The sequence below is a fragment of the Hyla sarda genome, chromosome 4 (genome assembly GCF_029499605.1).
Source record: "Hyla sarda isolate aHylSar1 chromosome 4, aHylSar1.hap1, whole genome shotgun sequence".
NCBI lineage: Eukaryota > Metazoa > Chordata > Amphibia > Anura > Hylidae > Hyla > Hyla sarda.
The window spans coordinates 232,925,539-232,952,406 of NC_079192.1; the positions used below are offsets into that span (position 1 = coordinate 232,925,539).

The 26,868-nt window shown below is 43.2% G+C and overlaps 1 protein-coding gene across 3 annotated transcripts in view; it reads left to right on the forward strand.

Moving 5' to 3' along the window:
- Positions 1 to 7,961: 7,961 nt before the first annotated feature.
- The window catches only part of PANX2 (pannexin 2), a 70,453-nt gene continuing 51,546 nt past the window's right edge, over positions 7,962 to 26,868 (forward strand). Inside the window, exons 1-2 of one of the 3 annotated variants that reach the window (XM_056573723.1) lie at positions 7,962 to 10,288; positions 10,688 to 11,001. In XM_056573723.1, the coding sequence (XP_056429698.1) occupies positions 10,776 to 11,001 (226 nt within the window). In that variant the 5' untranslated portion in view covers positions 7,962 to 10,288; positions 10,688 to 10,775. Of the gene's footprint in view, positions 10,289 to 10,687; positions 11,002 to 26,868 lie in introns of those variants that run through there. The other 2 variants (XM_056573724.1, XM_056573725.1) reach the window with 2 other exon arrangements.

Genomic DNA, 26,868 nt, shown 5'->3' on the forward strand with positions numbered 1-26,868 from the left:
GTGACATGAGTTGATACAATAAACCACATCTTCCTCTATATGTCAGTAATCTATTTCAATATTGTTGGTATTTGCATATTCTTAATTGAATAATTGTCATCCTGATTCATTTTCTCCTCATTCACCCATTGAATTATTATTCTGTAAGTTATGCATGATATCTTCCCTGATGACATCACTGAAATTGGTAATAAAAACGTATTGGGAGCAGTTATGGGGTTTTCTTGGGGTATATAAATTTGCATGAGATATACCTAGAGACAGATTTCTTCTTCATCTTATGGGCAGGTTTATCCTTGTAAATAAGGTAGTCCGGTCAAGAACACAATTAATTGGTGTATATTTAGTGATTTGGGTTAACACTTTACTTTTGGTGGTTTTATCTAAGATATATTAAAGGTTAAGATTTACGCGATTCCCCTCACACCAAACATTCTTAACCTTTTTGATATCTGTTTTGTTTCCTGATTTTTGTTGCTGGGAGTTGAAAAACCTAGTGGGGTCCACACAGGACCTATACAATTCTTTTGCAGCATTTGTAGATATTTTTTTAAAAGAACCTGACAGCTGTTCCATGCAGTCAAAACAATGACTACCCAGGTCCTGGTGACTTTTTGAAATTATGATTTCTCTGAAATACCTGAACATTTCAGGGAAAATCACAATGCCCTGGCATCCCACTGCCTGTATCTGTTACATTAACCACTGTGTCATGACACATTTAACCCCTTAAGGACCAAGCTCATTTTCACCTTAACCTCTTAAGGACCCAGCCATTTTACACCTTAGGACCCGGCCATTTTTTGCACATCTGACCACTGTCACTTTAAACATTAATAACTCTGGAATGCTTTTAGTTATCATTCTGATTCCGAGATAGTTTTTTCGTGACATATTCATCCTTTCTTGGTGAAAAATTTGAAAATTTTATGAAAAATTTGAAAATTTAGCATTTTCTAACTTTGAAGCTCTCTGCTTGTAAGGAAAATGGATATTCAAAATATATTTTTTTTTTCCACATATACAATATGCCTACTTTATGTTTGCATCATAAAATTGACAAGTTTTTACTTTTGGAAGACACCAGAGGGCTTCAAAGTTCAGCAGCAATTTTCCAATTTTTCACAAAATTTCCAAACTCACTATTTTTCAGGGACCAGTTCAGGTTTGAAGTGGATTTGAAGGGTCTTCATCTTAGAAATACCCCACAAATGACCCCATTATAAAAACTGCACTCCCCAAAGTATTCAAAATGATATTCGGTCAGCCTTTTAACCCTTTAGGTGTTTCACAGGAATAGCAGGAAAGTGAAGGAGAAAATTCACAATCTTCATTTTTTACACTCGCATGTTCTTGTAGACCCAATTTTTGAATTTTTACGAGGCGTAAAAGGAGAAAATGTAACTTATATTTGTAGCCCAATTTCTCTCGAGTAAGCAAATACCTCATATGTCTATGTAAAGTGTTCGGCGGGCGCAGTAGAGGGCTCAGAACCGAAGGAGCGACAAGGGGATTTTGGAGAGTACGTTTTTCTGAAATGGTTTTTGGGGGGCATGTTGCATTTAGGAAGCCCCTATGGTGCCAGAACAGCAAAAAAAACACATGCCATACCATTTTGTAAACAAGACCCCTTGAGGAACGCTACAAGGAATTAAGTGAGCCTTAATACCCGACATGTGTTTCACGACTTTTGCATATGTAAAAAAATAAAATAAAATGTCACTAAAATGTGTGTTTCCCCCCAAATTTCACATTTTTGCAAGGGTTAATAGCAGAAAATACCCCCCAAAATGTGTAACCCCATCTCTTCTGAGTATGAAGGTACCCCATAAGTTGGCCTGTAGTGCACTACGGGCGAACCACAATGCTCAGAAGAGAAGGAGTCATATTTGGCTTTTTGAGAGCAAATTTTGCTCGGGGGCATGTCGCATTTAGGAAGCCCCTATGGTGCCAGGAGAGCAAAAAAAAAACACATGGCATACCATTTTGGAAACTAGACCCCTTGAGGAACGTAACAAGGAATAAAGTGAGCCTTAATACCCCACAGGGGTTTCACGACTTTTGCATACGTAAAAAAGAAAATAAAATTCACTAAAATGGGTGTTTCCCCCCAAATTTCAAATTTTTGCAAGGGTTAATAGCAAAAAATACCCCCCAAAATTTGAAACCCCATCTCTTCTGAGTATGGAGGTACCCCATAAGTTGACCTGAAGTGCACTACGGGCGAACTACAATGCTCAGAAGAGAAGGAGTCATATTTGGCTTTTTGAGAGCAAATTTTGCTTGGGGGACATGTCTCATTTAGGAAGCCCCTATGGGGCCAGAACAGCAAAAAAAAAACACATGGCATACCATTTTGGAAACTAGACCCCTTGAGAAACATAACAAGGGGTACAGTGAGCATTTACCCCCACTGGTGTCTGTCAGATCTTTGGAACAGTGGGCTGTACGAAATTTTTAATTTGCACAGCCCACTGTTCCAAAGATCTGTCAGACACCAGTAGGGTGTAAATTCTCACTGCACCCCTCATTACATTCCGTGAGGGGTGTAGTTTCCGAAATGGGGTCACATGTGGGGTTTTGTTTTTTTTGCGTTTGTCAAAACCGCTGTAACAATCAGCCACCCCTGTGCAAATCACCTCAAATGTACATGGCGCACTCTCCCTTCTGGGCCTTGTTGTGCGCCCCCAGAGCACTTTGCGCCCACATATGGGGTATCGCCGTAGTCGGGAGAAATTGCATTACAAATTTTGGGGGGCTTTTTTCCCTTTTACCTCTTGTCAAACTGAAAAGTATAGGGCAACACCAGCATGTTAGTGTAAACAATTTATTTTTTTACACTAACATGCTGGTGTAGACCCCAACTTCACATTTTCATAAGGGGTGAAAGGAGAAAAAGCCCCCCAAAATTTGTTAGGCAATTTCTCCCGAGTACGGCGATACCCCATATGTGACCCTAAACTGTTGCCTTGAAATACGACAGGGCTCCGAAGTGAGAGCGCCAAGCGCATTTGAGGCCTGAATTAGGGATTTGCATAGGGGTATTCTACGCCAGTGATTCCCAAACAGGGTGCCTCCAGCTGTTGCAAAACTCCAAGCATGCCTGGACAGTCAACGGCTGTCCAGCAATACTGGGAGTTGTTGTTTTGCAACAGCTGGAGGCTCCATTTTGGAAACAGTGGCGTACCAGACGTTTATCATTTTTATTGGGGAGGGGGGCTGTGTAGGGGTATGTGTATATGTAGTGTTTTTTGCTTTTTATTTTATTTTGTGTTAGTGTAGTGTAGTGTTTTTAGGGTACAGTCACATGGGCGGGGGGTTACAGACAGTTTCCCGCTGCGAGTTTGAGCTGCCGCGCAAAATTTGCTGCATCGCAAACTTGCAGCCTGATACTCACTGTAAGCCCCTGCCCATGTGAATGTACCCTGTACATTCACAGGGGGGGGGGCCTCCAGCTGTTGCAAAACTACAACTCCCAGCATGCACAATCTATCAGTGCATGCTGGTAGTTATAGTTTTGCAACAGCTGGAGGCACACGGGTTGGGAAACACTGAGTTAGGAAACAGACAATGTCTCCCAACCAGTGTGCCTCCAGTTGTTGCAAAACCACTACTCCCAAACATTCTCAGGCATACTGGAAGTAGTAGTTCGGCAACATCTTTAGAGCCAGATGTTGCCGAACTACAACTCCCAGCATGCTTGGAGTTTTAGTTTTGCAACACCTGGAGGACTACAGTTTGCAGACCACTAATACAGTGGTTCCCAATCTGTGCCCTACCAGATGTTGCTAAACTACAACTCCCAGTATGCCCTTATTGTCCAGGCATGCTGGGAGTTGTAGTTCTGCAACATCTGAAGGGACAGATGTTACAGAACTACAACTCCCAGCATGCCTGGACAGTAAGGGCATGCTGAGGATGTGTAGTTTTGCAACATCTGGAAGGGCACAGTGGTCCCAAAACTGTGGACCTCCAGATGTTGCAAAACTGCAACTCCCAGCATGCCCAGACGCCAAGGGCTGTCTGGGCATGCTGGGAGTTGTAGTTTACAGGGTCCCATTACAGCAATGCATGTCGCTTTACGGCGACGTGCATTGCTGTAAAGGGCCCGACCGCGCCTGAAGATCAACTCACCTGTCGCCGCCGCCGCCACCTTCATCGCCGGGATCCGGGTCTTCAGGGACGAGGTAAGTACCGGGGCCGGTCCCCAGCACTCCCCCGTCCTCCGCCGCGTCCTCCGGTCTTCCTCCCGTCCTCTCCGGACTTCCAGGGGCCGGGCAGGACGGGAGGAAGTAACCGCCCCCCCCCTGCGATTGGTCGGTTAACTAACTGAAGAATCGCAGGGGATCGGAGGAGGTGGCAGGCTTGCCACCTCGCTCCTATACTTCAGCATGGTCCTGGCTGTCTGTGACAGCCGGGATCATGCGAAATTACCGGGCGGTCGGGTCCCAGAGACCCGATCAGCCCGGTATCGCCGCAGATCGCAAGGGCGATTTCCCTTGTGATTTGCGGCGATCATGGCCCCCCTCGGCGTTTGCCCTGGATGCCTGCTGAAGCATTTCAGCAGGCATCCGGTTCCGATCTCTTCCCGGCGCGCGGCAGAGACCGGAAAACGCCAGGGCGTATGGATACGCCCTGGGTCCTTAAGGCCCAGGGTGTGAGGGCGTATCCATACGCCCTGGGGTCCTTAAGAGGTTAAGGACCAGGCCAATTTTATTTTTGCGTTTTCGTTTTTTCCTCCTCGCCTTCTAAAATCCATAACTCTTTTATATTTCCATCTACAGACGCATATAAGGGCTTGTTTTTTGAGTGACCAATTGTACTTTGTAATGAAACCTCTTATTTTACCATAAAATGTACGGCGAACCCCAAAAAGTATTTTTTTAGGGAGAAAATTTAAGTAAAAACCCAAATTTTGCACATTTTGGAGGGTTTCGTTTTCACACTGTACACTTTACGGTAAAAATAACATATGTTCTTTATTCTGTGGGTCAATATGATTAAAATTATATCCATGGCTAGACACTTTAATATTTTTGTACCGCTTAAAAAAAATCTAAACTTTTTGTACAAAAGCAGTATTCTAAAATCACCCAATTTTGACCACCTATAACTTTTTCATTTTTCCGTAAATAGGGCGGTATGAGGGCTAATTTTTTGCGCCGTCATCTGTCATCTGTACCATATTTGCTTATATAAACCTTTTTATTATTTTTTATAAAATTTTTTTTTTAGAAAATGTGACAAAAAAGCTGCATTTTTGGACTTTATTCTTCATTTTTTACATTTTACGACATTCACCGTACAGGATCATCAACATTATATTTTGATAGTTCAGGCATTTATGCACGCGGCGATACCAAATTGTTTATGAAAAAAAATTACGCTTTTTGGGGGTAAAATGGAAAAAATTTACAATTTTCATTTTTATTGAGGGAGGGGATTTTTCACTTTTTTATTTTTACATTTTTCAACTTTTTATTTAAACAATTTTAAGTCCCCATAGGGGACTATCTATAGCAATCATTTGATTGCTAATACTGTTCAGTGCTATGCATAAGACATAGCACTGATCAGTATTATCGTCTATCTCCTGCTCTGGTCTGCTCAATCTCAGACCAGAGCAGGAGACGCCGGGAGACGGACGGAGGCAGGTGAGAGGACCTCCCTCCGCCAATACAGACGATCGGATCGCCACGGCAGCGCTGAGGGCAATCCGATCATCTATTTTGACATGCGCATTGCCGCAGATGCTGTGATCTATACTGATCATGGCATCTGAGGTGTTAATGGCGGATATCAGCGCAATCGTGGATGTCGGCCATTACCGACGGGTATGACACGAGCACCGCTCTGATGCTCGCGGTCATACACAGGGCATAAATGTACGTTCTGATGCGCGAAGTATCGCCAAACCAGGACGTATATTTACGTCCGTGGTTGTTTAGGGGTTAAAGGGGTACTCGGGTTGAAAACATTTTTTTTTAAATCAACTGGTGCCAGAAAGTTAAACAGATTTGTAAATTAGTTCTACTAAAAAATCTTTATCCTTCCAGTACTTTTTGGCAGCTGTATGCCACAGAGGAAATTCTTTTATTTTTAAATTTCTTTTTTGTCTTGTCCACAGAGATCTCTGCTGACACCTGATGCCCGTATCAGGAACTGTCCAGAGCAGGAGAAAATCCTCATAGCAAACCTATGCTACTCTGGACAGTTCCTGACATGGACAGAGGTGTCAGCAGAGAGCACTGTGGAAAAGACAGAAAAAGAAATTCAAAAAGCAAAGAATTTCCTCTAGCATACAACTGCTAATAAGTACTGGAAGGATAAAGATTTTTTTTAATATAAGTAATTTACAAATCTGTTTCACTTTCTGGCGCCAGTTAATAAAAAAATAAAAAAAAGTTTTCCACCGGAGAACCCCTTTAAGAAGACCAGTGAGTAAAATGTAAATGTCCTTTTTTTAGAATAGATATATAGACAAGGGGGCTCTGAACACCTAGCTTTTTATGGCGCGTCATTGGGCCCCCATTCCTGAAATATAGGGCTTTATATTTCCATCTAACGGACTGAGAAGTCCATCTGATGGGCAGCAATTTAAAGGGGTATTCGGGGATTTTTTTTTATTTGACTATGCTACAGGGGCTGTAAAGTTAGTGTAGTTCATAATATAGTGTCTTTACCTGTGAGTGACGGTTTTCTCACAATTCTTATGTGATTTTCATCCCAATATTTATTTTTAACAGCGTACAAAATGACTGCTGTCTCAGATTTTTCCCAGCTTGCAATGCGGCTGAGACCTTACTCACTAGTCAGCTGATGACAGGGAGCCTGTCTGCTTCAATGGGTGGAGAGAGCAATCTGCAACTAATGCAACAGCTGTAGGCACCCTGATTGAAGACCACAGGTCTGCAGCTCATTTATGTTTCAATGGGTGGGGTAGCTGATGTGTGGGAAGGAGGAAAATGGTATCATGGGATTTGTAGACAAACAAGAAAACTGAAAACAGGAAATACAAGTTCAGAGAAAGCAAGCCACAGTGTTCTGGTAATCTCACAGCATAGCCATTTAGCCCAAGACAAGCGCAGATCCTTCCTAAGCATGTCCGTTACTGTCTGCCAGGTATGTACTAAAATCACCTTTTGCTGGATAACCCCTTTAATTATAATATTGTGTCTGCTTCAAAGGGGTGGGTTTACTGGGATCTGAGGCATCTATAGCACCTGCAGTGTTGACGTGTTGTCTGTATAGGGGAAGATCATTGCTAGAGAACAGAAGTGGCACCTGGCCTTCAGCAGTGACGGATGGTCCGATGTTCTGCAGCGATGGAGGGGACTTCTTTTTGCTTTACCCTGTAGTTGCAGCAGCAGGGTCCTGTATTTCCTCCTGGCTCTCCGATGGCAGTGGTGTGGATTTCCAGGAGGTGAAGTAGTCAGAAATCCCTGAAGTTGTGGAAAGCATGTTTGTTCCAGCTGTTTTACATTGCCTTTCTATCTTCTACACACAGAAGACACTGTGCACACTGCTAAGGAACAAGGCTCCAACATGTTTTCAACCTACACATCTCTGAGTCTCTAAGAAGGTTAAATAAAGCAAAATAAAAGGAAATCTCACTAGACCCTGCATGGCCTAGCAGTGCATATTAATGCCGGTTCCTATGCATTCTCACAACCCAAAATACAGAAGCCAAAAATCAATACAAAAACTTGACAAAAACCCCTCCAAGAGTTAACTCTCTAAACCCTCTCAATCACCAAAATAGTCATTGGGTTGGGAAATGGAGTAATCCAAAATTATAAACCAAACCCTGGGAAGACCCCTTTAAATCTAGGGGTAGAAAGAAAACAGAAACAAAGGTACCGAACACAGGGAGCTACAGATGGGAAGAACAGAGGCATCAATTCCCAGCTCAATTCAAAACTGACAATAAATATAGGAAAACAGTCCTACTAGGCTAGGGATGAAGGTAAAAATATAAGAATGTAAAAGAATAAGAGGAATAAAAGAGAGTAAGAATGAAGTAAAGAGATAGTGTCCAATGATAAAATAATATTTAATATTTAATAGGTACATTCACAGTCTTCAGCAGGGCCCTTGCCTCAGACTGTCTATAAATAAAAATGCTATAAAATAAGTTAAAAGATTAATGCAAAAATATTTATACAGTATTTCTCATATAAGAATGTTCATGCAATACTAGGTGCTACCCCTTGGGACAGGTCAGGGAAAATAGGACATTCGGCAATTTAAGCAATTAAAGTGCTGCAGGTGCTGGAGTTAGTATAGTCTTTCCACAATTAAAATTCACTTGATATAGTCATTGTTTTATCTACAAAGACAGCTACGTGTCTGGATTGTAATAATATCAGTTGAAAGTATTTGGTGGCAGAATTTTTTAATCGCTGGAGGCCCCCTTTTTTGAGCCCACTTTACCCTGTCGGCACAGGGCTAGGTGTAAGCGGTCTCAAAGCTGGGGGTTTACTGTTGTATAATCGGTTGCTCTGGTTAATAGCTTCAGAACCTCGCTACCACCGACCTCGCAGGGACTAATGTGCAGGGTTCTGAGCGCAATGATGTTAGACACAATAACACAGAGAGTTCACAATTTGTAATCCTTTGGAACCTCGCTAGAGCTGTTATGTGGCACTATGTGCCTCTTACCGGATTCTTCGCTGTAGCTAGCCAGCGGTTCCTGATTAATTTTGGAATCCGTGCAGAAGATTCCTAGGTTCAAAGTCCTCCTTTGTGTTCACAAGTAGGGGGGAGGGTAAAAAGTGTTCTAGGGCTAGACGCGTTTCAGGGAGCCTTGGCCCCTTTTTCAATAGCAGTGAGAACTGAATGTCTTAGTCCAAAAATTATAAACCAAACCCTGGGAAGACCCCTTTAAATCTAGGGGTAGATAGAAAACAGAAACAAAGGTACCGAACACAGGGAGCTACAGATGGGAAGAACAGAGGCATCAATTCCCAGCTCAATTCAAAACTGACTTGTAAATAAATTGCGGCCGCAGACCAGACAGCAAAAATGTATTCAATTAGTTCAGATCAGAACCATACATAAATCATACCTTGGGCCAGACACTGAAATACAGACACCTAAATTCCTCAGAACCAGCCTCTCCCTAAAAAAATAGAAAACGCCAGACTAGACTCTTATATACTTGTCCACTTAATCCTCTCCATTTTTATGCATCACCACACATGATGTACCTTGCACAGCACAGCTTGTCACACAATGTGCTGACATGTCCAGAGCTGCACAAACAATGGCCCAGATTTATCAATCTGTCTGAGGCAAAAACTGTCTGGTTTTGCACATAGCAACCAATCACAGCTAAGCTATTATTTTACGACATTTCATTAAGATATAAAAGCTGACCTGTGATTGGTTGTTATGGGCAAATTACTCCAGTTTTTTGTCTTGGACAGATTTATAAATCTGGGCCAGTGTCCTGATTCAATGACCTGTGCCAAGCTCCACGAAGACTGAGCATCATGGATGATGGCCTAGGTTCCCTCAAGAGTTGCTGCCACATTGTCAAGGTTTGACCCATGGTAGGCCAAAGACAGACCCACAAGAGCGACTCATAGGGAATCTGCTTCCCATCCATACTCTAGAATGTCTCAAAATCCAGATCTGCAAATTTAAGCACAATATAGCATATTTCATCTGTGCTGTAAATTATTTCAATGTTCCTCTTGTAAACACTAGCATAATACAAGGTCACATTTGGACTAGAATACTAGTTTATCTAATGCTATATGATTTTAATAATATTATTAATAGATTATTGCCACCAACTTCCATTACTGTGCATGAAAAATGTACAATATATATATATGTTCCCTGCTATATAAACATTTATATAACAGTCACAAAGCTGCATTGCATAAAAAATTTGCTGTAGACATCAGGAATGAAGGGAAAAGCAGAAATCTAGTCAAATGGTAATGGAATAGCCTATCTGATCCTGTCTCTGGGAGGGAGAGAGAACACATATTGTTGCATAGAGCAGTGAAGCTTGTAATGCTTTACCACAGAAAGAGACCCCGCCTCCTTTCTGTAGCCTGCAGTAAATGGAATCGCTATGTATCTTTTCTTCTCTCTTCATATGGCTGAAACGAATACCTATTTACAACCCATCCTTCGTCCATGAGAAACTGAACTGAGATTGCAGATGAGAACATTCCAGCTATCTTGCAGCATTAGGGACAGGTTTCCAGGCGAATGACAGTCTCACTTCACTCATCCTCATTTGAACGTTTGCCGGCTTGCAGAGACATGCAATGTAAGTTTTCAGTCTGCCTGAAATCTGTAGATGGCAGCTTTCCTGCACATCACCTTTCTGAAAGTCAAGGGGCTATTCAGCGGAGATATCAATATATCTGCATATAAATATGTAATATATGATTTCTGTCAAGTATTTAGCATTGCTGCACTTCAGTTGCACTGCAGCTGAATGCAGATGTTGCTTCTAATGATTAAAGTCTTGATTACCATGTATTTTATTTATTCCTGTTATGACTCCTTATGTATTTGATAGGTCACTAGAAGCATCCATAAGCACTGTATAGATACATACTGTATGGTGTGATAACATTGTCCTATTAATTCAATGCCTACATTTGACAAGTTAAGCAAGTGATGGAAGGGTAAATTTACTTGTTCCACATGTATTTTTATACAGACTTGACTTCTCGGAACCAGCAGCAGTTACCTCAGTAGCTGGTGACAACACGTAAAAGCAAAGCCTCCAATCAAAATCACAAACGCTTATGCAACATATCATTGATAACCATCCAGACATGGCTACTGCTTTGCTAGCTGGAGAGAAACTGAAAGAATTGATACTGCCGGGGCCGCAGGATGATAAGGCTGGATCTTTGGCAAGTCTCTTGGTCCAGCTGAAACTAGAACTGCCCTTTGACCGCGTGGTTACTATTGGCACAGTTCTTATCCCCATACTTCTGGTAACCTTAGTCTTCACGAAAAACTTTGCTGGTAAGTCTAATGTAATGCAATAAATACAGCTTGTTCTGTCATTAAGTTTCTAAAAACTTGACATTTTAAGGTGCGTATTTTCTTTAAAAAAAAAAAGGTAGGTTTGAATCGGCACTATACATTCAAACAATTATAGGCTATTTGTCATTAATTTTATATTTCGTAATGAAGACTGGACAGTTTAATGTATAATGCATTTCTTGATAAATGTGTGGTTAACTAATGATATACTTATGTGCAGAAATGGGGGTTTGATTATTATTAGTGGAATGAGAGGGTTTAGAATTCCTGGACTCCTCTATGCTATTACCTTATCAATATGCCTCTATAACCTTAAAAGTGAAGTGACCTGAATATGCATCAGGATTGGGAACCTTCCAAACTTAAAAAGAACGTTTCATCAGAAAATGACCTATTGTTGAAATCAGGGTTTTATGTTTCCCATATTTTTTAAGAATATTTGGTGATTTTTATTTATTTATACTATATGCTATATTAATACTGAAATCTTGCAGTTTCCAATTTTGCCACTAGGCCTTAAACTCAGCTGAGACTTCCTGTTTTGTATAGAAAATTTCCCAGTAATGCCTTTTTTCCTAAACACAGACAGGAGTACAGTGAAATGTAACACCAGTAGAGAGAGAACACTGGAACCATTTACCATTTACAGCTGAGATCAGCATCCCCTGACCTCTGAAAAGTTCACAGAAAATGCCCAGTAGTGTCTCCAGTTCATCTGAATGGTACAGGCCCGTCTATTGTTGCCTGTATACCCATGGGGCTTGCTGTAATGCAACTAAGGCAAGATGGCAGCCTCTATAATAATGTATAAAAAATGAAATTAAAAAAATTGCAGATAAACCGATTACAAAAAAAAAGAACATGTTTTAAGATCTGGCTATAATCATGGAAAAATCTAGGTGATACATTCCCTTTTAAACCTCATTAAACTTGTAGATCAGCACTTGTTTAAACACCCTATTAAAAGGCTCAGCCAATGTATGGGGAGGGCTGTACAAACAATCTATTGGCAGCTTTTTAACTGTTGAAATGCCGCTGTTAAAGTAAAAAAAATATATATATATATATATATTTTAAAAATTCATATAACCTCCCTTTTCCATTTTTAAAATAAATAGCCATATTGATCCTGTACCATAAACAGTGTAAAAAATACCAAATGCCAGAATTGTAGTGATTTGTGGTCACATCACATCCCAAAAAGTACCTATAAAAAATTATCATGGCACAAAAAATGAGCCCCAACATAGCTACATAGGAAGAACTTGATGGTTTTTTTTCCAACCTTATAAACTATGAAAGTATAGGAGTCATAAAATTTAAAAGCATATTTATTTTTTAACTAGTAAAACATAAAAATGATACAAATTAGGTTTTATTGTAATCATACTGACCTAGAGAGCACAAATAACAAAAATGAAAGTTTTATTACATGAGGAATGGTGTAAAAACAAGAAACAAATAGTACGTTATGCGCTCTGGCCGCACACGCTGAGCGTATGGTCCCCTTACCTGCTGCTGCAGACTGGGCTGGGACCCGCATCGCGGGACGTGCCCGCATCCAAGCCCCAGTCTGTCACTCTCCGGGTGTTTCTCCTACCTCCGTTTCTGTCTCTCTGCTCTGGTGCACGTGTCCCTGTCCCCTAGGGCGCGCGCACGCCGGAGCTTTAAGATTTAAAGGGCCAGTACACTCATGTAATTCACCTGTAATTCACCTGTAATTCACCTCACTCCCGTGCCTGATCTTTGTTGCCTTCTGCATTAGAGAAAGCGTTCCTCAGTATTTACTTGCCGTGTATCTGATCTCTTGCTTTGTGACTTTGACCTTGCTCCTCTGCCGCTTGCCTGAACTGAACTCCTGCTTCGTCTTGACTATGCTACTGTGCTGCCTGCCCTTACCTTCTGCTATCCAGACTACGAGCTGCCTTATCCCTCCTGTGCCTTGCATCTCCTCAGCCGCCTGTGTGGTTGAGCCGTGCAAAGGGTAGTGACCTGGGTGCCACCTGCTGCAGCAAGTCCATCCCGCTTTGCAGCGGGGTCTGGTGAAAACCAGCAGCACCTTAGACTCCGCTCCCTGGTATGGTCCGAGTCATCTGCCACACAGGTCCAGCGGATCCACATCCACCGAAGTTCCTGTCTTCTGAAACGTGAGTGTTACAGTAAGATCCGGCCATGGATCCCGCTGAGGTACCCCTGCCTGAAGTCGTGGATCTTCCCTCCGTTGTGGTACATCAGTCGCAGCAGTTGGCCCGACAGGCGCAACAATTTTCTCAACTTTCAGCCATGATGCAACAGCTTTTGGCCTTGCAACAGCAGCAGGTACCAAAATCTGGCCCACTTCCACCTCCAGCTCCAGCAGTGTCTTCTGGCTCCCGGCTACGCCTGCCTTTACCTCCCAAGTATGATGGGGATTCCAAGTCAAGCAGAGGCTTTGTTACTCAGTGCTCCATGCACTTGGAGCTCATGTCTGAACTGTTTCCGACGGAACGTACGAAGGTTGCCTTTGTCATTCGTCTACTGTCCGGAAAAGCCCTGGCTTGGGCTACACCCCTTTGGGACCATGGTGATCCAGTATCCTCCAATTTGTCGGCCTTCTTGGCAGAATTTCGCAGTGTCTTCGAGGAACCCGCACGCGTCTCTTCAGCTGAGACGGCGTTGTTGAACCTCTGTCAAGGGAATTCTACCGTTGGAGACTATGCGGTTCAATTCCGCATTCTAGCCTCTGAACTTGCCTGGAATGATGTGTGCCACATTCAAAAAAGGACTGTCTAGCAGGATTAAAGATGCCCTTGCTACACGTGATCCTCCATCTTCTTTGACAGAACTTATCCACACACATTGATGTGCGTTTTGCTGAGAGGCAACAGGAACCTGCTCGCCTGACACCCATGTTTCAACGTCCACCTTTTCAGTTTCCTGCACCTCTTGCCAAAGAGGCTATACAAGGAGATTGTTCTCGTCTTACGCAACAGGAGAGGTCACGACGACACAATGAGAATTTGTGCTTGTATTGTGCTAGCCCGGAGCACTTTCTAAAGGACTGTACAGTTCGCCCACACCTAGGGTACGTGGGAGAGGCGTCCCTGGGTGTGGAAACTACCTCTCCACGCTTCAGTCAAGTTTTCCTTCAGTGCTACAGCATTTTTGGATTCTGGATCAGCAGGTGACTTTATTGATGCGGCTTTAGTCCACAAGTATCATCTTCCCCTTACTCGGCTTGCCAAGCCTTTGTTCATCTCCTCTGTTAATGGACAAAATCTGGAATGTCAGGTTCACTTCCGTACTAAATCTCTCGTCATGCAAGTGGGAGTATCGCATAAAGAAAAGATTGAATTATATGTTCTGCCACACTGTACTTCTGAGATTCTTCTTGGCCTTCCTTGGCTGCAACGCCATTCCCTACAACTGGATTGGAGAACTGGAGAAATAATTCGCTGGGGACAATCCTGTCAAAATGTTTGCCTCCAACCAGTTCTGCGTAAAGTTATTTCTCATCTTACTCCTTTACGTGGCCTGCTGCAACCTGACCTGAACAATTACCCTCTACCTCTTATCTCAGAACTTTTTGACCATCTACATGGTGCCAAGGTTTTCTCCAAGTTGGACTTACGCGGTGCGTATAACCTCATTCATATCCGCAAGGGAGATGAATGGATAACGGCCTTCAATACTCGTGACGGACATTTTCAGTATCTTGTAATGCCTTTTGGTCTCTGCAATGCTCCAGCCGTTTTTCAAGAGTTTGTCAATGATATCTTACGTGATCTTCTCTACACCAGTGTTGTCGTATACCTAGATGACATCCTGATCTTCTCTTCCAACCTAGAGGAGCATCGTTCTCATGTTCGTCTGGTTCTTCAGCGACTATGGAAGAATCATCTCACGCCAAACTGGAGAAATGCCTGTTCGAGAAATCTAGACTTCCATTTCTTGGCTACATTGTCTCTCATCAGGGCCTGCAGATGGATCCAGATAAGTTGTCAGCAGTATTGGATTGGCCTTGTCCTTCGGGCCTACGTGCTATTCAAGGCTTTCTGGGATTCGCTAACTATTATCGTCAGTTTATTCCACATTTTTCATCCTTGGTTGCTCCTATTGTGGCTTTCACTAAAAGGGCATCTAATCCTAAATCTTGGCCTCAAGAGGCTGAATACACCTTCTCCCATTTAAAGTCTGTGTTTGCCTCTGCTCCTGTGCTTACAAGACCTGATCCGGAGAGGCCCTTTGCTTTGGAGGTTGATGCCTCATCTATTGGAACAGGTGCCGTTCTCACTCAGAAAAACGCCAAGGGCAAGAGTGTAACTTGTTGGTTCTTCTCCAAGACATTCTCTCCTACTGAGAGGAATTACTTCATTGGAGATCGTGAACTCCTCGCTATCAAGTTAGCTTTGGAGGAATGGCGACATTTATTGGAAGGTTCATCTGATCCGGTCAGCATCTACTCCGACCATAAGAATCTTCTATACCTTCAGTCTGCTCAGCGTTTGAACCCCCGCCAGGCAAGATGGTCACTGTTCTTTTCTAGGTTAACTTCTTCATTCACTTCCGTCCAGCAGACAAGAACATCAGGGCTGATGCTCTCTCCAGGTCCTCTGACGTCATTGGTTTGGACTCCACACCTAGGCATTTTACTCCTCCTGACTGTTTGATTCCTGCCACTCCTGCCGAGATTCAGCAAGTTCCTGTGGAAAAATCCTTTGTGCCTTCCAGATTGAGACGCAAGGTCCTGAAATGGGGTCATTCTTCCTTGACAGCAGGACATCCTGGAATACGCAAGACTCTACTTTTTATTTCCCGGCACTACTGGTGGCCCCATCTTGAACGTGATGTTTCTGATTTGGTTCGGTCCTGTGAAACATGTGCCCATGACAAAAATTCTCGTCAGAGAACTGCAGGACTCTTACAGCCTTTACCCATTCCAGAGACTCCCTGGTCCCATATCCCCATGGATTTCATCACCGATTTGCTACCATCTCATAATAACACTGTCATCTGGGTCGTTGTAGATCAGTTTTCCAAGATGTCTCATTTCATTCCTCTACCAGGTGGTGAAGTACTTCTTGTTACATGTCTTTCGTTTACATGGTCTTCCCAAGAATATAGTTTCGGATCGAGGTGTGCAGTTTGTCTCAAAGTTCTGGTGAGCCCCTTGTAACCGTCTGGACTTCTCCTCGGCCTATCACCCTCAGTCCAACGGTCAGGTTGAGAGGGTTAATCAAATCCTTGAAACTTATCTTCGGCATTTTGTTTCAGCTCGCCAAGATGATTGAGTCAACCTTCTCACCTGGGCTGAATTCTCATATAATCATAAGGATTCCGAGTCCACAAGGTTGTTCCCCTTTTATGTTGTCTACGGACTCCATCTCCGTTCTCCTCTTCCTCTCCCAGTCTCCTCTGATGTGCCTGCTGTTAATGGGCTGGTCCTTGACTTTTCCACCATCTGGCAACAGACCCGACAGTCATTATCCCAGGCTTCTTTACGCATGAAGGCGCAAGCGTAATAAAAGTAGAAGACTTCCTCTGTCCATCTCCCCTGGTGACATGGTGTGGCTTTCATCCAAGTACATCTGCTTCAAGATCCCTTGTTACAAGCTCGGTCCCCGCTAGCTTGGTCCCTTCCAGATTCTACGAAAAATCAATCCGGTCTCCTACAAACTCTGTCTACCTGCTACATTACGTATTCCCAATTCCTTCCCTGTCTCTCTCCTCAAGCCTCTTATCATAAACCGGTTCTCTGTGAGAGATAAAAAAATGTTTTGGACGACTTGGAGGGTTATGGTTCTGAGGAGAGATCTTGGGAGCCTGAGGAGAATATCCTGGACCATGACCTCCTCGGGAGTTTCCTCTCTTGTAAAAAGAGGGGAGACCAAAGGGGGGTACTGTTCTGTTACATGCTGGCCGTGAGCGCATGGTCCCCTTACCTGCTGCTGCCAACTGAACTAGGACTCGCATCGCGGGACGCGCCCGCATGCGAGCTCCAGTCTGTCACTCTCTGGGTGGTTCTCCAGCCTCCGCCTCTGCCTTTCTCCTCTGGCAATCCCAGTCCCTTAGGGCGCACGCGCACCGGAGCTTTAAGTTTTAAAGGGCCTGTTCGTTCATTAGTGTAAGGCTGGGTCCACACTACGTTTTGTCCCATACGGGAGCGCATACGGCAGGAGGGAGCTAAAACCTCGCGCTCCCGTATGTGACCGTATGCGCTCCCGTATGCCATTCACTTCAATGAGCCGACCGGAGTGAAATGTTCGGTCCGGTCGGCTCATTTTTGCGCCGTATGCGCTTTTACAACCGGACCTAAAACCGTGGTTGACCACGGTTTTAGGTCCGGTTGTAAAAGCGCATACGGCGCAAAAATGAGCCGACCGGACCGAACGTTTCACTCCGGTCGGCTCATTGAAGTGAATGACATACGGGAGCGCATACGGTCACATACGGGAGCGCGAGGTTTTAGCTCCCTCCTGCCGTATGCGCTCCCGTATGGGACAAAACGTAGTGTGGACCCAGCCTTATTCACCTGTGGTTCATTTATAACTTCCTCCACCCTCCTCACTCCCCTGCTGGATCTTTGTTGTAGTGCAGGGAGGATTGTAGGTTGTAGCTTTTGGGTCCCGATGAAAAATCTGCAACAGGGCCCCATATGCCAATTATATTACTGGCCTCTAATGGGGTAGATGTGCTTTGGGGCCCCCTTATGCACCAGCGCTCCGGTGCAGCTACTACCTCTATAGATATGCCCCTGGGAATTGACATGTAGCAGTATTGAAATGGGATCAGCATGTAGCAGAGTTAAAGCACAGGATTTCCAATCCCCTTCCGTAACACTGCTACACACCGATAACATGCTTCTGACAGCAATCTTCTGCTGATAAGTACTGGAAATTACTGGAAACCTGATACATTTTGTAAATTACTTCTATTTAAAAATCTTAATCCTTCCAGTATTTACAGTATCAGTATCAGTTCCTGACATGGACAAAGGTGTCAGCAGAGAGCACTGTGGTCGTGACAGAAAAGAAATCCAAAAATAAAAGAATTTCCTCTGTAGTATACAGCCGCTAATAAGTACTGGAAGGATTAAGATTTTTTTAATAGAAGACATTTACAAATCTGTTTAACTTTCTGGCATTAGTTGGTAAAAAAATAAAAATAAGGTTTCCACCGGAGTACCCCTTTAACTTTCTGGCACCAGTTGATTAGAAAAAAGTTGTTTTCTACTGGCATACCTCTTTAACTTAACATGGAGACACATAAAGGTTTCTTTCTAGTGCTTATTACTGCACTTATATTAATTGTTATCAAAACAGAATAAATAAGAATAGTTTTCATGCATAAAATGAGAAAAACTAATTTTTGCAGAGAAAGTCACCATCATTCATTTAATTATCCAACAAAGAAAGGGATTGTCTTACAATGGCTTGCAAGAGCGATTAAATAAGGAGTGGTTTCCTATATGTTAACCCATCTGTTTTAGGATAATGACCTTTTGCAGGCTACTCGTATTGTTGCAGGGGGCCTGGTGATTATAACTGTGCAATATACTGTTTGTATGCAAAACTAGATATCATTCAAATGAAACAAGTCAATATCGAGGGTTACAGGGACCATATATAGAAGTTCTCAATACTTTGTAGTTCTCAATCAGAGTTATACAGTTGGGGTTAAAACTATGGCAGCTTATGTTTTGTGCTACAAAGTCTCTATATTTAATTGCTGGCCTCTTAGACAGGGACACTGCAGTTCTCAGTTTCTACTTGGACCCTTGAGCCAAGAGATCAGTGTTTCAGTTACAAGCCCTAAGGGCATACTATAACACAACAGCTTGTCTCAGCTACTACAGAGATTCACACTACAGAGATTCAGAGCGAAATATTTACAAGGAAATTACGCATAGAGCCTGCTTGCATCAGCTTCCCATTAATTTTAGTGGGAGTTCCACTGCTTAGTTCACACACCGAGGAATTGGATTCTGTGCTCATGCCCCCTCTCCATGGTGTACCGCTACCCACACCTCCCCTTCCGACATTCCTCCCCCCGGCCATAGCTGCGGCAGCATCATGCAGAGCCCTGTAGGTGACACCGGCCAGGCCAGAGCTGCATGCTGGGGGGGTCGAAAAACTTAAAGTTAAACTTTCTGCACTTAGTACCCCATAATGACAAAATGAAAATGGTATGTAAGAAAACTTTTCCAATTTATTGAAAAAGAAAAATTGAAATATTGCACTGACACAAGTATTCAGACCCTTTTCTAAGTACTTATATGAAGTAACTTTGACAGTAATTCCGCCTCTAGTCTTCTTGGGTGTGATGCCAAAGGGTTTGCACACCTGGATATGGGGATTTTCTGCCATTCTTCTCTGTAGATCTTCTTAAGCTCTGTCTGATTGGATGGGGATTGTCAGTTGACAGACATTTTCAGGTCTCTCCAGAGATGTTCGAGTGGGTTCAAGTCAAGGTTCTGGCTTGACCACTAATACATTCAAAGAGTTGTACCTAAGTTACTCCTGTGTTGTCGTGGCTGTGTCCTTAGAATCATTGTCTTGTTGTCCTCCCAGTGTACTTTGCCTCATTCAGCTTTCCCTTAACCCTTACCAGTCTCTCAGTCTCAGCCAATGAAAAATACCCCCACGGAATAATGCTGTCACCACTATGCTTCACTGTAAGGATGGTATCAGGCAAGTGATAAACAGTACCTTGTTTCCTCTAGAAATTACGCTGAGACTATAAAATGTCAATATTGGGTCAGTCTGACCAGAGAATCTTGTCTCTTGCAGTCTGATAGTCCTTTAGGTGATTTTTTTTCATTCTAGTTATGTGGGGTGGCTAGCTCTAGGAAGACTTATGGTTGTTCCAAACTTCTTCCATTTATGAATTATGGAGACCATTTTGTCCATGCAAAATAAAAAATAAAAATTTCAATAAATTTGCGAAATATTCTAAAATTCTGTTTTCACATTCTCATTATAGTATATTGAGTGCAAAATGATGGGGGAAAACTTTTTTCTATTTTTTTTTATCATAAGGCTGGAACATAACAACATGTGTAAACAATGAAAGACAGTGGAAATGTAAACTAGACTGGCTTTTGACTCTGTAATCTGCCGCTTTTGAGATACTTAATATCTTAATATTAATATTGCAAACAGGGCTTAAAGGGTACTCCTCAGTATAACTTTACAAATTATCCCCAGGTTGCCGGCATATAAAACAAAAACTTAGACTTACCTGCTGCCCCTCCATTAGTGCCCTGGTATTGCTGCTCCCCTCCTCTGGTGCTTAGGAGAAGGGGTGAAAAAACACAGGGGGCACTCCCTGATGAGGTATATCCACCGGTGTGTACCATACACCACACCCAGGTGATATACTAACCTTAGAGGTAGCTGCGCTGGACTGTGCTGCGCTTGAGAGGGTGGAGATACTTGAGGTTGCTGGCTGCTGCACTCTTGCCGTTATCGGAGCCACCAGGGTGGCTTCTGATAGAGGACAATGGAAATTAAAATAAGAAAAAAAACTGTTTGGCGAGGCGCTGCTCAGTGTTCTGTCGATAAAGAAGGACTCGAGTGGCACAGGACATTAAAAACTTTATTGGTGTAGCAGGGACAACACATTTCGAAATCCACTGTTGCCTACCTCAGGTCCACGTACAGTTCTAAAAGGAAAAGATACGTATAAACACATATAGAAGGTGTGTTGTTTCTGGAAGGATAGAGAAGGGGTAACTTAATATATGTATATGTAAAAAAAGAAGAAGAAGGTTGTAAGATAAAAGTCACCGCCATGTCAGTTTAAAAAGTAAACGTATCTGCTGCTAGAATTGCAGGGAGCTGGATAGGTGGTAATGCTTAGAGCGAAAATTATTATTTTAAAAATACATGAGACATGGTGGTGCCAGAATAAATAGTGCGCTGTCGGTTATTAAACAGGATGCTAGAAAATTTGTGTATATATATATATATATATATATATATATATATATATACACATATATACACATATATATATACACATGCGAATGAAAAGGAGTAAGCCCAAGTAAAATGTATTTTTTCAAAAAATGCATGATAGCACCAGAATCAAAGTTATACAGTGAATTATCAGACAGGATGCTAGAGACTGATATATAAAAATATATATATATACACACACACACACACACACACACACACACAATGCCCACCTATCAATAACCATCCTCTGCACCCACCATAAGCCATATAACCCCCCCAAAACCCTCCCCACCCTCACCAGCAGCCCACATCCATATGCCATCCATCCATCCATCCCCCTATATATCCCATCTATCCATACTCCTTACTCCATACATGACCCAATACCTCATAGATTACAATTATAAAATATTCAAGGCAGTTGTGGATAAGTTTGGTATAGGTGTTCAACAAGAGGGCATAGCCATTCCAAATCACAAAGCATGTTTTCACCTCATCCAATTACTGTAGTATAAATTGCACATATCACTAGGACAAGGATCAAATCCGAAAAACATGTGTGTGTGTATTTGCTTCAGATGTCGCTCCATATAAAGTTGTCTGGAAGTCCATATATGTCAAACACAGTTGCAGCTTGAACTTACCGTTGCTATGGGTTACCTCCGGTCGAATGCGATGTCCACATCTTCACAATTTCGTTACATACACATAGTATGAAAAACCTAACGAAACAAAGGGAATAACAAGTTAACCGAATCATATTACTATACTGGACTAGAATAAAGGGTACAAGAGGTTGTGCATGAATACATTTTCACACTCTACAGCAAGTGGGGCATATGTACAAATAAATCATAGTTAGTAAGGTGTATATTACTTATTTTAGGATATTAACTAAAACATAATTTAGATATTTATATGTTTGTACAAATTTTATGAGAGCGACTATTTTAAAGAATTTTCTTGGCAAATATGAAATTCACAAAATTATATACTGTATCAATTAATTTAATGGCATGTCATAATTAAATCCAGTCTTTTGTTGAGTCCCCTCGAATATCTTGTATCAAGGAGAAATATCCAGTATGTTTCTCGATTGTACAATTTTCTCCTAAGGTCACCTCCTCTAGGGCCCAATTTAACCTTTTCTATTCCGGACACCTTAAGGGATTTCATCTATAAACCTTCCTGCCAAGTGAATATCATTAAAGAATGGGTTGCTGGGAGTGAATAGGTACATTTGTTCCCAATGGAACATAAAGATCTTGGCAAATGAAGGGGAATATTTGTCCCCCATTGACACTCCCCTGGTCTGAAGGACAAAATTATTGTCAAACATAAAATCTCCTTATACCACCAACCACACCCCCCCCCCCCTCTATTTTTACCAATATCCATACAAACACCCTACCAATGATCCATAACCTCATACCCAGATACCAATTCATACATACACCCTAACATTACTATATGTGACCCAAACCTCATCCCATCCACCCATTCAATACCAACCCCCTATAATATCCATAACATTCCACCCATACCCACCTTCCTCCTCACTTTGCCTTACTCAGCCCAGTGCCTGCAGCATACTATAACAGTAAACCCACTACAGCTTTTCATACATAGCTTAAACACACCCCAGATGACAAACAACTAGCTTTACAAATAGTTTTATTCATTTAACTTCCACTATCCATATGTCCCCACCAGCCCCGTCTCTGGGCACATATGCTTCCATACAAAGTATACCACCAGCGCATACACACGCCGGGCTGCGCATAACTCATGCGCATATCCCCACAGCGCTCTGGTATCCGTGGCAACCAGTGCCGGAAGTGACATGCCGGCGGCTCCTCCGCCTTAAAGCGTGCGCCGACGCACTGCCACTGACTGTGACGGCACAGATACACAACAGGACTCCTCTCCAGGTATTTGCTTAACCCCCAAACCTATTTTTCTCACCCCCGCCACCCTGGGAGGCAGACTTAACCCCTGTATATCCCCTTCACAGCAACCCTGCGCATTGCAAGTACTTCAACTGGAGTCAGCACATTTAAACTACTTAAATGTAATATGGTATCTACAAGCAGCAACATTTACAAACAGCTACCTTATATAATACCTTGCAAAATGTTCTACCTAACACCAGAAAGCGGTTTTCTATGTCTCCGTGCACAAATATTATTGTTTTTACAAGCAGCAACCTTTACAAGTTACAAGTTTACATTATTGCAAAGTGTTTCACCTAATGCTAGTAAGCGATTTTTTTTATGTCTTTATGTCTCTATCTCTCGGGATCTATGTCTCCATGCACATATGAGGCAGGGTATGTGTTTTTGCCATGCCTTCCTTCATACAGACTCATCCTCCGCACAATACAGCATCTTACCCAGGCATACAAACCATTATACACATTTGTGTATATATATTTTTATATATCAGTCTCTAGCATCTTGTCTCATAATTCACAGTATACCTTTGATTCCGGCGCTATCATGCATTTTTAGAACAAATACATTTGATTTTGGCTTACTCCTTTGTCTGGGCATCCACTTGGCAAATGAGGTTCAATGTGGATAAATGTAAAGTTATGCATCTGGGTACTAATAACTTGCATGCGTCGTATGTCTTAGGGGGGATTAAACTGGCAGAGTCACTGGTAGAGAAGGATCTGGGTGTACTTGTAGATCACAGACTACAGAATAGCATGCAATGTCAGGCTGCTGCTTCCAAAGCCGGCAGGATATTGTCATGTATAAAAAGAGGCATGGACTCCAGGGACAGGGACATAATACTCCCCCTTTATAAAGCATTGGTACGGCCTCACCTGGAATATGCTGTTCAGTTTTGGTCGCCTGTTCATAAAAGGGACACTGCGGAGTTGGAAAGGGTGCAGAGACGTGTGACTAAACTAATATGGGGCATGGAACATCTTAGCTATGAGGAGCGATTAAAGGAGTTACAATTGTTTAGTCTTGAGAAGAGACGTTTAAGGGGGGATATGATAAACGTATATAAGTATATAAATGGCCCATACAAAAAATATGGAGAAAAACTGTTCCAGGTTAAACCCCCCCAAAGGACGAGGGGGCTCTCCCTCCGTCTGGAGAAGAAAAGGTTCAGTCTAAAGGGGCGACACGCCTTCTTTACCGTGAGGACTGTGAATTTATGGAACGGTCTACCTCAGGAACTGGTCACAGCAGGAACAATTAACAGCTTTAAAACAGGATAAGATAAATTCCTGGAACAAAATAACATTAATGCTTATGCAGAATTATAAAACTACATCCCTTTCCCTTCACTTCAATTCCCTTGTTGGACTTGATGGACGTATGTCTTTTTTCAACCATACTAACTATGTAACTATGTAACTATATATATATATATATATATATATATATATATATATATATATATATATACATATATATAGTAAGGATTCCTCCTTGGGGGATTAGCTCCGGGATCGTCCTGGACACTGCCACGGGACACGTTTCCACTCAATAAACCGCAGACAATGGTTATTCATGCAAGCCTGGCACCTTGCCAGCTTTATTTAGGCTGGTTGCAGGGGGAAAACAAACATAATGCAGGAAAAAAATAAAATCCTAGACCATCTGGTCACTGACTACTCATATCAGCATGCCCTGATACTAGCTTGTGAGCTACCCTCAGCCAGTTAAACATGTGACTCCTGCAACCGGTTACTCACAGTTCACACCACTTCTTGGACCACGCACAGATTCCAGCTGTGTGCTTCCTCAACAGGGTCCATGTGTCTCCCCCTACAGCAACATGCTGTTTCCCAGGGAGAGCCCCAACTATTCTGTTTCTTTTCCTTTTAAACACACTTTCCCTTCCCGATACCTCATTAATCAGGCCACAGGTGGAGCATTCTCCAGAGTTAGCAAGGGAAATACACCCTTTCCTTGCCACAATATATAATATATATATATATATATATATATATATATATATATACCAATTTTCTAGCATCCTGTTTAACCCCTTAAGGACACATGACGTTCTCATATGTCTCCATTTCCGAGTCCTTAAGGACACATGACGTATGAGAACGTCATGTGTTTTACCGGCCCCCCGCAACCATCTGGAGCGGAGCCGGTGCCCGATGCCTGCTGAAATCGTTCAGCAGGCATCGGGGCATATCGCCCAGGGGGGGTCATTATGACCCCCCATGTCGGCGATGGCCGCAGATCGCTGGACAATTCAGTCCAGCGATCTGCGGCGGATTCCGGGTCAATCGGGTCTCCAGTGACCCGGTGACCCGGAATTATTGGCTGATCGGGGCCGTCAGAGACGGCCCCGAACAGCCAGAGGCAGCAGGGGTGAGGTGGCACTGGTGCCACCTCACGATCGCCCTGATTCGTCGGCCGGATTACCGGCCGACCAATCAGGGCGCCTGCTGCGGGTGTCACTCCCGCAACCCGCTCCGCCCCTCTTCCGGAGGACGTGAGCGGGTGCTGGGGACCCCGATCCCCGGCGCCCCTGTTGGGATCGGGGCCCCAGGAGCAGCGGCGGCGGCGGAGACGACGAGGGACTGACCTGGTCCAGCGAGGATCGTTGGAGGTGAGTGACAGCCTCCTGCTGTTGCTTAGCAACAGCTCCCAGCATGCAAAAAGGGCATGCTGGGAGCTGTAGTTATGCAACAGCAGGAGGCAGACCACCACAACTCCCAGCATGCCCTTATGGGCATGCTGGGACTTGTAGTTTTGCAACAGCTGGAGGCACATTCTTTCTATGGAAAAGTGTACCTTCAGCTGTTGTTTAACTACAACTCCCAGCTTGCACAATCAGCTAAAGTGCATGCTGGGAGTTGTAGTGGTGCATCTGGTGGTTGCATAACTACAACTCCCAGCATGCCCGTTGGCTGTCGGTGACTGCTGAGAGTTGTAGTTTTGCAACAGCTGAAGGCACACTGAGTTAAGTAGCAAACCAGTGTGTCTCCAGCTGTTGCATAACTACAATCCCCAGCATGCCCTTCCGCTGTCCGTACATGCTGGGGGTTGTAGCTTTTGCAACAGCTGAAGGCACACTGGTTGCAAAACACTGAGTTTGTTACCAAACTCGGTGTTTCACAACCAGTGTGCCTCCAGCTGTTGCAAAACTACAACTCCCAGCATGCACTGATAGACCGTACATGCTGGGAGTTGTAGTTTTGCAACAGCTGGATGTTCCCCCCCCCCCCCCCCAATGTGAACGTACAGGGTACACTCACATGGGCGGAGGATTACAGTAAGTATCCGGCTGCAAGTTTGAGGTGCGGCAAAATTTCTGCCGCAGCTCAAACTGCCAGCGAGAAACTACTGTGAACCCCCCGCCCGTGTGACTGTACCCTAAAAACACTACACTACACTACCACAAAATAAAATAAAAAGTAAAAAACACTACATATACACATACCCCTACACAGCCCCCCTCCCCTCCCCAATAAAAATGAAAAACGTCTGGTACGCCACTGTTTCCAAAACGGAGCCTCCAGCGGTTGCAAAACTACAACTCCCAGCATGCACTGATAGACCGTACATGCTGGGAGTTGTAGTTTTGCAACAGCTGGATTTCCCCCCCCCCCATGTGAACGTACAGGGTACACTCACATGGGCGGAGGATTACAGTAAGTATCCGGCTGCAAGTTTGAGCTGCGTCAAATTTTCTGCCGTAGCTCAAACTGCCAGCGAGAAACTACTGTGAACCCCCGCCCGTGCGACTGTACCCTAAAAACACTACACTACACTAACACAAAATAAAATAAAAAGTAAAAAACACTACATATACACATACCCCTATACAACCCCCCTCCCCAATAAAAATGAAAAACATCTGGTTCGCCACTGTTTCCAAAACGGAGCCTCCAGCTGTTGCAAAACAACTACTCCCAGTATTG